General features: G+C 34.6%; 2 protein-coding genes across 2 annotated transcripts in view; one reads left to right on the forward strand and one right to left on the reverse strand.

Annotated features, from left to right (window-relative positions):
* LOC120632539 (elongation factor-like GTPase 1) overlaps positions 1 to 17,429 on the reverse strand; it is a 160,641-nt gene that overhangs the window by 17,480 nt on the left and 125,732 nt on the right. The window lies entirely within an intron of this gene.
* LOC120632541 (protein giant-lens) overlaps positions 7,816 to 17,429 on the forward strand; it is a 28,831-nt gene continuing 19,217 nt past the window's right edge. Inside the window, exon 1 of the mRNA XM_039902375.1 lies at positions 7,816 to 8,082. Coding sequence (XP_039758309.1) covers positions 7,894 to 8,082 — 189 coding nt within the window. The 5' untranslated portion in view covers positions 7,816 to 7,893. The remainder of the gene's footprint in view (positions 8,083 to 17,429) is intronic.

The raw sequence follows: 17,429 nt of genomic DNA on the forward strand, positions 1-17,429 counted from the left end.
GTCAATCCAGTCGTTTAAATTTCGACGCAGGTATAATTATTACAACTACCTATCTACATAATGGGAAGGGACGTCATGAATATTTTATTATGTCTTGTGTATACGTTAAAAAATATTAGTTAGGGCCTTTTTTATACCGATGATTAATATTTCTAATGTAAATTAGCTCATAACTATAATAATAAAAATTTATGTGTTTTTGTAATTAATGACAACTGGGCGCTTTTCCACTGAGTTATTTTGAACACCAAAAGTTTATATTGTAGACTTCTTATTTGCAGTTGGTAGTTGTGTACTACTTGTGAAACTTAGCTGTTTTCGGCGTTCCATCTGATATAAGGAATGAGTGATTGACTGACTGAATGACTGACTAAGATCCGTCGACTCACAGCTCGAAAAACTTGATTGGGCTGTAATCTGGCATTGAGATAGGTATTTTAAAAAAGGCGTCCGCTAAGTTAAAGTAAGCAGAGCCGCATGGTAAAATATAAGAATAAAATAATTTAATAGTGCAATTTTCTTACACAAGTATTCTTACACATATGTATAAATATTATGTTTCCCGAAAACGACTGTATCGATTTGAATTTTATCTATTTTCCACGTCTCGATATAAAGGAAAAACGACTCAAAATCTCAAGGTAGTCCAAGAACTATCAACGATTTAAATAAAAGTAAGTACCTTGGTAAAATTTTATCTGTTCAAGAAGAAACAAAGACATATTTACACACATTAGCTTAAAAAAATGAGAAAAAGAATCACAAACGCATCAATTGGCCAACCACATGGAATTGTTTGATCATAATTTAGGAGCTTTGCATTCGCGTGCGCCGAGTGATTTAATTTTAGTGGAAGTTTTAACGAGCTATTAAGAAGTTTCCTTACAAACTAGGTTCGAACGAGCCAAGTTTTCGTCATTAGCTAGCGTAGTATCATCGCGTGTTGACTAGGCGCAGGCCATTGTACATAGATGACGTCAAAGAGAGTTCATGACTAGCTATGAAATATTACTTACTATATTAATGTTTTATTCATAGCGCTTAGCTATTAAGATATGCAAGTTAAACGTGGCAATAACATTCTAATCGAATTGTAACAATAAATCACACTAATAGTGTAAAAAAAATCAGTCAAGATTTTGTTACTCAGTCACGCATTCTAACTAATACTTTGAACGGTTTTTTTGGATAGACCATTTTCTAGATACCGGTTTTTGTCCCAGGAAATTGTATTATATCTTCAGGAACAGACAAATTCAACAAAACAGAAGACGCAGTAAAATTTTCTAATGTTCTAAATAAAATCAGTGTCATTTGAGTAAGGTAAGTATACAAATAATAATGAATTAAAAATATTATAAAAAGGATACGAGTGTCTCTGTTAGATGAAAAAAAAGGAAATAACTCTATATCAATAAAATTTCATGGGCGTAAAAGTAATGGAGGAAGACGACTCGTTATCTATCGATTATCGCTTTAGACCAAACAAGAGTTATAAAATTAAAAAAAAAACTTTTATTATCTGCTAAGCGCGTTAAGTGCGCCGAACTTATCTCCGAAACCACCTCCACCGGATATCTCACTTCCAAGTAAAGAACAAAACAATCTTAATACGATGGAATAGGGCATTCACAAAGGCGTTCGACTTCGAGTGCGCGTGCCGATGGTTTAGCCCATGGATTCTCAAAGTATAGTGTAACCTCTTCTTTTAATATGGGTAAAGACATAAAAAATTGTGATCTCCCACTTATTTTGATAGAACTTTATTGAAAGAAAAGAGACATCACTTTTTTACTATTTAAAACATGGAAAAATTTGTGATCTCTGTTTTTTTCAATATAGGTCTTAAAAGACGGAAAAGTTAGTGATCTCTCTATTAGTTATATAACATTCTAATTTTGGTACTTTGGTACGAAAATTAGAATATTATATAGCTGTTGCCCGCGACTTCGTCTGCGTTTGTTTTTTGATGTGTGATTCAATTTAGTTCTTCTTCTTCTTCTATAGTATTCAGTATAGCTAAGCCTTAAATGAGGGGGTTGCTGCTGTCCGCTGAGGTGTTCTATCCTATATCTCCAAACACAGTTTGGAAAAAATTAAACACATATTTTAACATCTATAGTACAAAAATAATTTTTTAAATCGGTTATAATTTGTCAGAGTTATGGTGTAAAATCGTCAAACACTCATCCCCTCTCCCAAAGGACTTCTTTTCTTACTTCTAACACTTCCAAGAATATGTGTACAAAGTTTCATGAGGATCGGTTGGGTAGTTTTTGCGTGAAAGCGTAACAAACAAACTTACATTGACATTTATAATATGAGTAAGCATAGGGATATACCAAAATTAGCATGTTATATACTGGCCCACTACAGGGCACGGGTCTAGGCGTAGTCCACCACACTAGCTGGTCCAGTGCGGAATGGTAATTCCTGATTCGTTATTCCATGTAACTTATAACCTATATTATTTCAGTAAACCATTTTTTAAAAGGCACACAGAGAATAATTTAAAAACGTAAATGTTTCGGATAAGCTTTCCGTTAAAATTAGTCATATAAAATTAATAAAAGGCAATTATTTCGAAATAATTTTATTTATGTATATATAAACCCCAATGCTGTCAATGTAATTATGTATAGTAATATAAAAAAAAAAAAACGTTTACTCGTGAACATGCGCATTTAAATTTTATTTCTCACACTTTGAGAAACTTTGGGGTAGACTATTTCTCACTTGATGGGGTGTAAGAAAAACGCTGACCACTTGAGTTTCAAGTACCCCATTGTTTAACCCACTGTCGGGACAATGCACTCGATTTTGTGAGCTCTTCCTTTTATCTACTCTCGTCCATTGATGATTCCTTTTAAAGTGACTTTCGTATGCATAAACACGGACGTCACTTGAAAACTTTTTTTAAAGTTTTTTAAATAAAATTGTTCAGAGACGAAACTTAGTAAAATTAAAATCTTTAGTAAAGAAATTGACATTTATATCTTTATATATATATTTCTTGTGTGCGTGTGTATGTCACTGAACTCCTCCTAGACGGCTGGACCGATTTAAATTATTTTTTTGGTATACCTTTGGGTGGCAACCTGGATGGTTTAGATTCACAAATTAGCCCGACAGATGGCGCTGGGGTCCGTTAGTATTTTTATATAGAGGGACTAGATTTTACTTCTTATTTCACAGATTATATATCATCATCATCATTAACCCATTACCGGCCCACAACAGAGCACGGGTCCCCTCTCAGAATGAGAAGGGTTTAGGCCGTAGTCTACGCTGGCCAAGTGCGGATTGGTAGACTTCACACGCCGTTGAGAACATTATGGAGAACTCTCAGGCATGCAGGTTCCTCAAGATCTGTGATTATATAAAACGATATTATGAATGCCTAGGTACGTCCAATTTTATGAGTGAACCACTAAATTAAACTCGAGTGAGCGATGTTCGTGACATTTTGTCTTAAAGAATCCTTTAGTGCCTGAGAACTTAAGTTTTCGAACATTGCGTGTTGCCAGCAATGGTTTAGTGGCTATGGTAGAAGCAAATAGCTCGAAGTATCAACCGTTATGGCCGTTAGGGTATGTAAGGCTCCTGTACTGTGGAATGGTTTAATCGCACCGGAAAAACAGACGTGCATCTGCAGGGCTAGCACGGGCCGGAGATAAAAATTAAAACCCCTCGATAATATCCCCTGACAAGGGTTATAATTAACGTGTCCACTTGCTAAATCACTGGAACATGGAATAGGAGAAGTTTACCCCCGTTTATTAATACTTACACATTTAAACACACGTTAACCTTTTATCACAGTTTAATCTTTTAACAGAAAACGTATACAAGTTAGATACATATCGACTTGTATAAGTTTTCTGTAAAAAGGCAAGCTAGCTAGCCTATTTACCTAGACAAGACATGGTGACGTATGAAGTCGTATAATTGCAGGATAGGTAGGTAAATACCGATCTATGAATCGTGGTTAATATTGAATTACAATGCAAAGCCCGTGCGCAAGTTATTTATAAGTCACAGAAATGCATCTGTGCATTAATAGAAAATACCTAATAGGCATTTGAATGATACAAACAATCATTATGTAAATTGCACAAACATGCATAAAATTAATTAGTTTTATAGGTGTACTTTGTACCTTATTTGCAGTCATTCGAGAATTGTTCGCAATGCTACGTCTTACAAATTTTATAAAGTCGGTAAATAACTCCATTCAAGTAGGTCATCTAAGTTTTGTAAGCTTAGAAATTCAAAGTTTCTGTTCTAACATAATGTTTTGTGATTTTGATAGCTTAATGTAAGGTCTGCAGTAGGCAGATATTATTAAATGCAAGTATAATCGTGTTAGTTCCTCTTTTACAAGGACATTAAATGGCTAAGCATGAACGAATTTTAAGAGTGTGGATCCATACCATACCATAATAGGTACTTATACCATTAAGATAGTCGAAGACAGAACATCACATAAAAAAATCTGAATGCATCCGTACGTTTTACGGAATTACGAAATACTATTGAATGGTGCATAAGTATTTTTCATAAGGAATCACCATATAAAATCAAAAGAAGTATTTTTATTTTTCCATTAAAACTAATTCATAGTGTTTACTTTGACGCGTACCTACCTAATAAAGTGACAGGAGGAGTTACCTGATTTTACTTTCGCATGTGATGTTAGTGTTAGTGCTCTGTTTTCTTTCAGTTAAAACTATGGGAATGGTTTACTCAAAAAGTATTAGTGTTTCGGTTTAACAAACCTGAACCTTTTAAGCCTATATATAATTATTTCGGTTTTCATTTACACGTTTTATAAGGGCATCTGAGTGAGTTTCTGGCATTAATAGATTTAAAAATAATAAAAAAAAAAGTTTGCTCTTAAGCTACACAACATACACAACTTCTGGCAATGTCATCATATCATTACCGGCGCACAAGCCATTGGACAAGGTAGACTTCACACACCTTTTTTTGCCAAACACAAAACAGACAGATAAAACAAACATTTATTGGAAAACAACCAATAAACTAAAACCAGCCACTCTTCTTTATGAAACTCTCACGGAGGTTTCCTCACCATGTTTTCGTTCACCTTTAAAGCAAGGAAGTATATATATAAGATATATTGAGATCCTTTAAAAAAGAAATAACTCCTAAAAGTTAGATGCGCGTGCCGAAGATCGAACTCGGTCCCCAGTAAGAGATACTTAAGTGATAACCACTAGGCCATCACCACTCGTCATACAAATAGATAAAACCCAACAACCGCAACAACAATTCTGTCAAAACCAAAAAAATCCGAAGCGAGCTTTCGCGTTCTTGTAGAAAAAAAAAAACATGTAACCACGTGCCACGGCACATACATTCCCATACACACAAGCACAACCGACACACGTATACTTGTAGGTAGGTACATATAGTACTATGGCGACTGTCCACTCATTCATAAGAAGCGGTTCATTGATGCGCGCGGCCAGTGAATGGGAGCGAGCGAGACAGAATGATACCATAAGGTCGCGTTACAACAATTCCTATTCCATTGAACGTTCGACGGCCGGGGACTGGTTCCGCGAAACGTTTTGAAACAATTGTCGGTTGTTTGTAAAACTTACGTTATGGTGAAGAGGGATTATCGTAGTTCATTGTTTTTGAAGTGGTTGGTGATAACAAAACAATAATTCTTTTCTGATGCACAAATAATATATGGCTTACGTTGCATACATGCAAGTTACTTAAGCTTTCTGTAGGGAAGGATTAAGTTTTTTCTTTCGACTACAAGTTAAACTGCAAGCTCACATGTTGCGAAAGCGAATTATAAGGTGGTAGCGTAATAGACTGTCAGAAGTAGGGCAGTAATAGAAGAACCATGCCCTGAATAGGTTTCTACGGGAAAGCTAAATCGCTACGTCTTTATCGGTAGGGTGGTAACCAGTCACGGCCGGAGTCTTGCACCAGATACTTACTACACTGATCTAATACGGGTTCGCATGGTATTTCTAGCTTATGGTAAAACAATTAAATGCAATATATATATTTCGATGAAATAATTGGACTTGCTATAATCGCTTAAAACAGTATTATTTTTAAATGATAGTTCTACATGTAGTTCTATATACCTTGAAGTAACTACCTTAATTAAGAGTATTATAATTTGGAAATAATAGCGTAAACGATTTTCGTTTATTTAGGAACCATACCCTAGGGAGACCAATTCATCATTCCAGAGATATCAAGAATTCGAAGAATATTAAATATTGAAATAATACGGAATTAAGCTATGGTAGACAACCCCACGAGATAATAAACTTTAACTAGACTAGGTAGAGCTAATTTAAGTACCGACCTAGAATATAACAGACTTCGACATGTCGAAAAAAAAGGAAAGGGAGTAAATAAAAAAAACAATTACTAAATTTCTTAGTTTTTAAAAACGAGTCGAATTTTGAAATTTCAAATGCGTTAAAGTTATTTAATGAAATAAAAATAAGTATTTTGACATCATTAATTATATAAACTTTACTTTTTAATCAATATAAACGTATCTTTATACCCAAGCAACAAGATTGTGTAAAAAAAACATCGTCGGTAGGAAGTCAACCCGAGCGCGTTCCAACATTCTTGATACTTGGAAGGTTCAAACTCCATTCAATATAATTTAAGAGCAATAAACTACTTGACGTATATTTAAGAACTTGATCAATATCATACAATTTAAGTATTACAAAAAGTGTTTATAATTAATTAAATTAATTGAAGACTGATTATGTAATTATTTTTAAGAAATAATCTGTAATTATTTTAAAGAAATAATCTGTAATTTTTTTATAAAGTTCAACTTATAATTGCATTATATATAAAATATTATTATGGTTGTGAAGTGTATCTTTACTTCACTACTAAGGCTATAACTGCGAAAGTTTCACAGCATCGAGGTAAGTACCTCAAAAGCAAATACTTTTGGAAAGACTCTGGAATGGAACCTAGAACGTCGTGATCTGTAGTTTATGCTAACTTATGAAGCAATGCAGCAGTTCCAGAAGTTGAGTTAAAACTATTTAATAAATGTATGAATGCTGTTTTATATTACATAATCAAGCTTCAGAATATTTTTATTTCTCTCATGTGCTACACCTGCAATTGACAAATATACAGTTCATGTTATTTGGCAAACAGTGAATGTAAGTTGTTGGTGTAAATAAATAAATAAATGAAAAAACAAATATAGAAGTGTTCGCATTAACGATATTAGCACGAAAGTTCATACTTTTGCGATTAAATTGTATTAAATAAATAAATATACTACGACAATACACACATCGCCATCTAGTCCCGTAAGTAAGCGTAGCTTGTATAATGGGTACTAAGATAACTGATAAATATTTTTTATGAATAATATAAACAAATACTTATAATATATAGATAAACAACCAGACACTGAAAAGCATTCATGTTCATGACACAAATATTGTCCAATTGTGGGAATCGAACCCACGGTCTTGGAACTCAGAAAGCAGCGTCGCTGCCCACTGCGCCAATCGGCCGTCAAATTATATTGTATTGTTGTCGTAAATTGGATACTTTTTGTTTAATTTTTATTTATTTTACAATATGTTTATGTGGTTTACAAAAAAGTGTATTCATTCATTCAATAAGTTGCGATTGTAAATATAACATAAGAACGCGCATAAAAAACCTCCAAAGTATCAAGCCATGTCGAACGTCGTCGGAGGTGGTTTTACCGGGCGCGTAGGCCAAGTGGTACCTGCTTCGGCGCGCCCGCCGCCAGTCCGAGCTCGTTCGACCCGCAAACCACTCGTACACCACAGAGCAGAACCTCCGTGACACCAGTGCGACCTTAGACAACCGACAGTGATCATGCAAGTGCTTACTACACTTCTGTTTGCGTGCGTGCTCGCGGCCGTGCGGGCGGTCATCCGGACGCCGCTCGAAGCGTTCCGGCCTTCCGGAGAGATCCACATCCGAAGGCCGGACAAGCTGCCACTTCTCCCGCACAGACGCTCCAACACGCCCAAAAGTGGACTCAAGGTCCTCTACCAAACTGGAGTGAGTATTCACTACCCTGTATTTGAACTGCACATTTCTTCCTAAATCTTGCTATCTCTAAACAAACCTCGATGTGAGCAGCGAAGTCCTGATAGTCTTCTAATTTTGACAACCAAGCTAATTTATTATTCCTAGCTAGGACAGTTAGTATTTTTTGCAATTTTTTAAACTGTCAACCTTAACGGTAAACTTATGTGTATTTCAAACGAAATCTTGTTAAAATTAAAGTAATCGAATGCTTTTCTCTAATTTTGTCGAGTTTTTACCTTTATTTGATTTTTTTTTCTTTCTTCTTTGAACTGTCAACGTAACGGTAAGCTTCTGGATACCTCAACATTACTTAAACTTATTTTTAAGATATTACAAATATTCCTGCCCTGTAGTTATAAATAACTTGTTCGTGCAAAGTGCGCTTTAAACTCTTAACCAGGAACTGTAATGATTTTTGTACCCCTGAACTTCTGTTGCACGTGTAAATTTATTTCTTTGTGTGACAAATTATTTCCAATTGCCTAGTATTTAAAAATCATTTTTGATGTGTAAGTATAGTGATTACTTTAAAACGAAAATCATCTCTGTATATGTGACGTGAGATATAACTCATTTATAACTTTAACGAAGTGAAAATTCCTGTATAAGATGACCTTTCCACCCTTATCGGGATTATTACGAACTATTTACGTATCTGATAGATCTAAAGTAAGCTAAAACTTATTTCTAACTTTGAAGTCACAGCGTGACAGTTTTTAACGTTACTTTTTAAGCTTTCATGATTTATACCTACTTGTTGTTGAAACTTCCGACTGGAAACATATCTTGTCTGGTGGGAGGCTCAGGCCGTGGCTAGTTACAACCCTTCCGTCAAAGACGTGCCGCTAAGCGATTTAGCGTTCCGCTACGATTTCGTAGACTAGGGGTAACTATGAGTTTCATATTACTGCCATATACCCCTAATAGGTTAGCCCGTTACCATGTTCGACTGAATCACCACTTAACTGCAGCAGTTGAGATTACAGAAAGGGCTAACTTGTAGCGGAATTTAAAGAAAAGTACACAGCTCGCAATACCCATAAACAAGCTTCTTTACAGAGCATTCGTGTTTTGCTTTATACTATATCGAAATATCACCTCGAGCGTTGTTTTGCAACCCTTCCGTGACCTAACTACGTACTTGGTGATTGTGAAATAGATATAACTAGTTGTTGCCTGCAAACTTCGTCCGCTTTTATTTCGGTTTTTTTCATACTGCGGGAACCGTTGTTTTCCTCAGTTGGTAGATAACCTGGAGTGCGTACTCCATGTTGCTATATTTACGCACGTCGAGATCGGTTTAGCCGAGGAAACAAATTACATTTTCTGCATCCCTCCCGAATGGTTTGGGTATGATCCGGGATAAAAAGTATATAATGACTATTTATAAGCCATTACAGCCTAAGTAGCGTAACCGTTACATAAACATAAATAACCAAAAACTAAATTCATGTTATGTAAAATTTCAATTCAATAATTAAACATAATATCATGTTTTAATTTAACAGAAAATGTATCTGCAAAAATATTAAAAACAAAATCTTCAAAAAAGGTTTCATTTGTTTTATATCGGTTGTGCTGAGTTAGCAACTTAAGGCTCGATATTTTCCAAATTTTATTAAAATCGGTTGATAAGTTAGCCGCACATAACCAGGTGGCAAACGACCAAAAAAACAGACATACTTTCACATTTATAATATTAGTATGGATTAGTCCATGATTTCATTGATTAATAGCGTTTATTTTGCCTTAACGGATGCTGAGCTTTCCGTAAGTGTAGGTACTTGCTTAACTGATAAAATATGGTTCATAATAATTTTAATAAGCGGTTTCGAAATCGCCGGAAAACCTCGTAAGCTTATCCACTACGGTTTAATTTACACGTAGGTATCTACCGCTTGCGAAATTGCGGACGACAATTTCTAGTAGGTATCAAGTTAAAATATATCCTACCGCAAATAGGATACATAAACGTGTAATATAACTACTGCACAGTTAAGACCAAGTGTCCACTCCAAATTAAGTTTCCACGGACAAAAATAAATATAAAATACAACTTGATTATCATGATATAGGTAATGTGTTGTTCAACGAGAGTATCGAAAGAAATCAATTAAGTAAGTTTACTAAAATCTAGAGATGTTGACTTTATAAACAAATAAATGTCAACTTTTAGCCAAAAGATTATATAACTAACTTCCAGTAGGAAAGTACAGACCAACGTGCAATGTGGTACCTATATTAAAATCCAAAACTACACGATCATTAAAATGCCTTAAAGCGATAATAAGCTGTAGATGTAAAGAAAACTTTTATAATTATTATAACATAATAACTGCCTAAGTAAATCTACTTCAAAAGATTATATCCATTGGCAAATGGACTTATGTACCAATCATATTTATTCCTATGTAGGTAAATCAAAAGCTCTTAATATCTATCTTTCTATAAATTACAATTGAATTCAAAATAGGAAATTGAATTCTATGAAGAATTTAGACGGGCATGGGAACATTTTATTGGCGCGAAAGTAAAGTGCCCCATTGAATAATAAAACATTGATACCTAGCTATGATAGGTATATTAAGTATAGGAATTATGCAGAAGCATTATTTGTTAGATTGTACCTCACAAACTTAGGTTAGTTTGTCTGCATGTTACCAGTTTCTTCAAAAGTCACGTTTTCTGTTCTCATCGCAATGAGGTAATTTCATGAGTTAATATTTTAATGGTATTTAGATGGAGGCAGTATTAAATATACCAAAAAAATGCATAATATTGCATATAAAATTTTCCGAACCGAATCACCGGAAGGGTTCAAATCCCGTCCAATATATTAAAATTATGAATTTGAAATTTATATTATTAAGATTAATTTAACTTTGTTTAAATATTTAGACACAAGAACATACTACTTATATGAGTTAGGAATAAAAGTAGATGACCAAATAACTTATAAGTAGGTACACCGTACATAGTTCTTGATAATATGTTGGTTCATTGTAGCATATCATTTATTCCAAGTAGGCCCAACATTGATCCATTTATGAGATAGGTCTTACTATTTCCAACTACGAGAAGTACCGTAGTTACTTACATATCTTATTGTATATATGTAAATTACTCGATGCTACTAATTAGTAGTAGGTACATATCTCAATAAGGCATTAAAATAATTAAGTATAATTGTGTTAAACGTCACGAAGTACGAGTTATTAGAATAAAATAATTTGTATGAGTATCAGGTAGTCAAATTTAATATAGAATTCTGCTTAATCGTTTTGCTCCTTCAGTTCTTGTAAATAGGCGTAGGTACGGTGAAGAAATAGCTCTTTTATTTCAAACAAGTTATGTTTTGATGAGCAAAATACTCACGGTAATGTAACCGATCTAAATATTAGAACCTCTGATGGTATCGGATTGGATCACAATCCAAGAAAACCATATTAATAATATTTTATTTTTTACCAATGATACTTTATTTTTTTTTGTCGTGGTGGAAAAGCTTTATGGCTACCTCTGTTCTTTTGGGCAGGACAGAGGTTATGTGGGACTCGTTTACCCGAACTAAAAACCACCACGGCATGTCCCTCTCGTTGGCTTTATTGGATGTCCGGGGAACCCGTTGTTACCAATGATACTTAGACAATTCAAAAAGGTTTTATTAGTAAGGGTACACTTATAGGTTGAGGCTGATAATGATGATCTAAAGGTGATTCGTAAACGTGGCTTTAAATGAGCTAATGATATTGAAAATAATAATTAATAAATCGGCGCTTTTCTATCCTCTCTCATAAGACTGCGTGTCAATTTATAGGTAACCATTAGGTATTTTTAAACTTATTTAAAACTATATTTAAAACATTATTTCTAATAACTATCAAAAAAAGCTGACATTTGTCAACGTCCTACTAGGAACGCATACTTCACAAGAATGTGGTGAAAATATTTGTTATATCTCGACCCTTTTCCTGGATCATCATACCACACGATCTATGACGATCAACGGATCGCATCGTTATTAGTCATGTGTCCGTAAGTGCTTCTAAGAAGGGAACCACCCAGCAATTATCCCAATTAAAACAAAAAAAAATATACCGCCATACGAATGTGGTGACTAACATCACATCCAGCAGGAAGCGAACCGGAAAATTTATAAACGATCGCACCTACATTCCAAACAAAAATACCATCAAAATAACTGCACAGCGCATAACCTGCCACCGATTTCCTCAGTGAAACTAAATATCGACGCCCGAACAATAATTACATATGAGATAAATAAAAAAATACAACTCACGGATGTCAAGTTTTGTAAGTCGTATTTCTAAAACAAAGTTAATCATATTATTATGCCTAATTTTAAAGTCGATTCAAGAAGATAATCGCTCTGGCACAGGCTCTGTTAGATCTGGGCATACGACATTAAACTCTGATGGTAGTTTAGCGTATGATTCAAAATGATTCGTAAGATGAGTGCCTTAAAAGCGGAAATGCCGGTTTGTTTTGAATGTATTTAAATGTGTTATTTAAATGCCGTAGCGGTGTACAGCAGCGTAGGTGAATGCGTAACACTGGTAGCGGCAGGTGCTCATTCACTCATTCTTATCTTGACAGCTTCGATGACTTACGGCCGAGGCTTCGTCCCAGTGAGTGTGTGCTATTTGCTTGAAAAAAAAAACAAATCTTTTTTTTCCTTTTTATTTCACTGGCTATAAGCTCATTCGTAACGGTAACCCTCTTTTCGGTCGTACGTCTTAAGGAATGGAATTTAAAAGTTATCTTGTCGTTTATTCATTATTCTTTTATGCAAGAGTTATAATCTTGACATATACGAGAAAGTCTAAGTATTTTTTAGACATGATACATGCGTCTGAAACTTATGTAAGTCGCGATATTGCTGTTATCTTAATTTTTTATCAGATGATTTTATTATACTCTTTAATAATTTAACATGGCCTAGTTAAGTCTCCGCTATTAAAAAACAACAAATACTTAGTTAGACGTGTCTAATGCGTACTATACAATTAAAAAATAAGGTAGATCGTTTTATATCATCATATATAAAATAGTGCATTAAGAAATAGATTCGAGCCGTGCGAGCGATGCGTTGGGTCTTTACCCGCGCCGCTTTCGGCGGTATCCATCACCGTTCACTTCACCTTAAAATATTCGATTATACTAAATCGATCACCTGTACGTATCAGTAAGACAACGACGACGTTTATCCTGCATCAGTAGAGCTAATATGATAATTAAGTCTACCAATTACTCGTCCTACTTCTACAAGACAAGACGAGAAAATGGGTAGACATAATAATCTCGGGGTTATATCTTAGCCCTACAGGACACATTAAAACTAATGGTTACAGTTATTCCATGGTAAGGCCCAGATCAGGCACTGCGTAAAGTGAATGCATCTAAATCTGCCGACAATACAACAAGAAAAAAAAAATATAGGTACATGTAAGCGAAACCGCAGACACAGTCAATAGTAAATTAAGGCAGGACTTTGTAACAATGGCCGACGAAATACAACCATTCTCGCTCAAGTGCCGGCAGTGGTTGCTGAAGAATGGGCAAGCCGAGGGACCGACAAATAAACAAAAGGAGCTCCCCTGAATGACTAAACCACAGGAGGGCGATAGTCAATGATCACCTGCTTCACCCCAAAAGAACTCTGCGAGTTTATCGAGCCTAATTCTATCTCATTAAGACTTGTTCTAAACTTACAAAGGAATACATAAAAAATATGTCAATAGCACCATGATACTGATTCCAGTGGCGTGCATAGAGGGTATGCACAGGGTATGCAGATGAAATAAAATGAAGAAAATCTCACGTATGACTTATAAAAAACTTAAGGATAGGCATTGTAAGAGTTATAGAAAGCCTACCCTTAAGTATTTATAACTCGTACTGGAGACTTTCTTCATTTTATATCATCTGCATGCCCTGTGCATACCCTCTATGCACGCCACTGACTGATTCATCTTCATCTTCACCTTAGCAATTTCAGGAAGACAATAATTGTGTTTGATAGCAAATTTTCTTTCCAAATGATATTTAACCTCCAAGAAGGATGGTCTTCCTAAGGATATCAATGATCTAATGGATTGCAATTGTTAATCTTGATATTCCTGGAAATGGCTCTTATTATTATTTCTAAAAGTATCATGTTAATCTTATTAGATTTGTTTTTAAATTTGAAGTTACAGATTCTTTATGCCAGAATAAAAAAAAACTATTAGAATGTGAAATGCGTACAAAAATACAATTCTTGAAATGTCCGAGGCATATTTTATTGAATGCGAAGCATCTAATGTTATCGAAACCTCAAAATCTCAAAATGAATGTTTTTAAAGGAACATGAATTCTAGAATGTAGTCATAACTTACATAATTTTGTTTGATGCAAAGTAGTTATCAAAACGGATAAAGCAATAAACGAGCTGTCAACATCACACTTCAATGTCACCGGTGGCAAGCTCAATAGGATAATGTATGCGACTGTCACGATTGATTGCCTGTGATTGGGGCATGCCGTAGGTATCTACATCTAGGTTATATTTAGCCGAACGGGACCTAGGTGTAACAACATGTTATTTTATTAGCAACTATGTTACAAAGTGTACTTGTAGCTCTTAACCGTACTAAATAATCGCAAAAGATTCGTGGCTTTCTAGATTTTTAGGTAATTTTAAAGAAGTTGCATATCCTCTGAGAGATTTAAAACTAATTTCCTTACAGACACAGTCTTCAGCTAGTTTCTACCATGTGTGAGTGGATCGCTCGATATAAATTGTAGTAATTCATTGTATATGGGTATATGCGAAGTCTCTGAGAATTAACTTCAGGCCAGGTTTAAAAGTTAAAGCTTTCTGATTTATGCTGATAATGCTATTGTGATCAATTTGCGAGAATCAACTTTAAGACAGGGCTAGTAGTTGTTCGATCTGTCTCTAGATTTAGGGTTTCAAAGTTAGCTACTTTGACAATGCTAATAAAGCTATTATACATCAAGTCAGGACTTTGATGAATATCTGCAAGTCCAGTAGTGGATTCGAAATAAAGAGAGAAACAATTCACTATAGGTACCTACAATGGAATACTGTTGTCTAGTAGCCAAGCTATAAATGAAAATACATGTTATCAAATCTACATCGGTTATTGGGAGCGGTGCGGTGATGCTAAAAGCAATCCATCATTATTCATATTTATTAAAGATCGACCTCGTCGGGGTTTGACGATTTGTGTCAGACTTTTTATATTATTTATATATTATTATCTTTATGGATCCCTGATTTATATATGCTGATAACATCTTCTTATCATATTTTGGAATTGTGCTAATCGAGCACGTAGTTTATGAATTTATGTCAAAAGCGATTAACAACTCAATTTTTACTGAACGAAATCTAATATATATACGAGCTATGATCACGTAACAAATGTAATATGTTAATATAACAAATGGATTAAAATTTGGTATAGAATCGAATGCCTTAATGTACAATCATATATATAGTTAATATAAAGTTTATGTTAAGAAAAGCTCTTGGATCTTCCGCAGTTATATTTTAAAGAAGTTCTCCACCTTAGGCCGGCTTATCAACTATCGTACATAATGGTAAATTGATAGGAACACAACGGATATAACTATCAAGCGGCCGTTTTCCTACGTTTAATTAATCGTTACACTCTAAGAAATCTTCATTTCAATTTCAACGAGTCTCTTCGATATCCGATAGGAAGGTACGAGTTAGAAGCGGAGACGGATGTAACGGGAGTTAGGTGCAACTTTATTGACGGGATTAGTAGCAAAAATAAAAATCAATTTCTATTTATAATAATTACAAAAGAAAGCAGCCATTTATCATACTACAATTTTAATGACGCACACACTTCTGGCAGCTAATTTTTCAATTACAAAATTGTATTTAACTAAGAAATCATGGCACATTTTGAGAGTTGTTGGAGGTAACAGAAAGCAGTAAAATTTTCCTTTAATTTAGTTAACTAAAGATTTCAAAGAAATCTGCTCTAAATATATTGCCTTAAAAAACATTAGGTTGTATGTACGAGTGTACACTTTGATTGGATAACTTTTCATTATGGCAGATGTCACCTTGTACAACTGACGACAATCGATATTGTCTTCCAGAAATGATCGTGCGTATGAACACTACACATATAATTATTTTTCTTTATGAAAATACAGTTAAACACTTTTATAAATATACATTTATATGAGAAAAAAATTACCCTACATACCAATTTTATTTTTTTCCCATATAAATGTATGTCTACGGAATCTGCACAATAGGGCTTCCATTTGGTGTTCAAAATATATTAGGCTAAGTAGTTATTTTCATTGTGTTTTTGTTTCGTTTTTTATAATGGATTTATCGCGATTTAATACAGTCGGTAAGCGAAGATGAAGCCAAAACCACCTTATTTTATGAAAATGAACTAAATAGGAGTGACCATACAACGGAATATCGATACACACACATAATATATCAACTGTTAAATACATTGCTCTTCTTTTGCTTCGGTAAAAATAAATAAATATACTACGACAATACACACATCGCCATCTAGTCCCAAAGTAAGCGTAGCTTGTATTATGGGTACAAAGATAACTGATGAAATTTTTTTAAGAATAATATACATAAATACTTATAATATATTATAAACACCCAGACACTGAAAACATTCATGTTCATCACACAAATATTGTCCATTTGTGCGAATCACGGCCCAACCCACGGCCTTGGACTCAGAAAGCAGGGTCGCTGCCCACTGCGCCAATCGGCCGTCAAAAAATAAGGCAAACGTGTAGGCACCTTTAAGATTTCATAGCCATCAAACACTGACAGATCCGATTGAAGCAATAAAATGGGTATGTAATGAGATAATTAAGCGTAAGGCTTCACTATCGACTTTTTTCCGTCGAATCATCGTCAACACTTTTTGCCCTGTTGCATTGCTCGCACACACTTGCCGCACTGATGTTCACAAGGCATACTATTTTTAAAGTATTAAAAAAGCACTGCGCTGGTTTATATTTGGTGGGAGGCATCTTCCCCCTTCAGGGCTACATTCTCCCTGCAGGGATAGTACAGGCAGGAGAGAAAAATTATATCCACTGAAAAGGGATATAATTAACGTATCCACCTGCTAAAGCACGGGAATATGCAAAAGCAGAATTATATTCTGACACATATATTATTTGGATATTATTTCCACGTGTGCTCCAGTGCTCTGAGAGCTATTAAAGCTGTAGGAGAAGATAATTTTTTATCCTTTCCCCGG

The sequence above is a fragment of the Pararge aegeria genome, chromosome 20, assembly GCF_905163445.1.
Source record: "Pararge aegeria chromosome 20, ilParAegt1.1, whole genome shotgun sequence".
Classification (NCBI taxonomy): Eukaryota; Metazoa; Arthropoda; class Insecta; order Lepidoptera; family Nymphalidae; genus Pararge; species Pararge aegeria.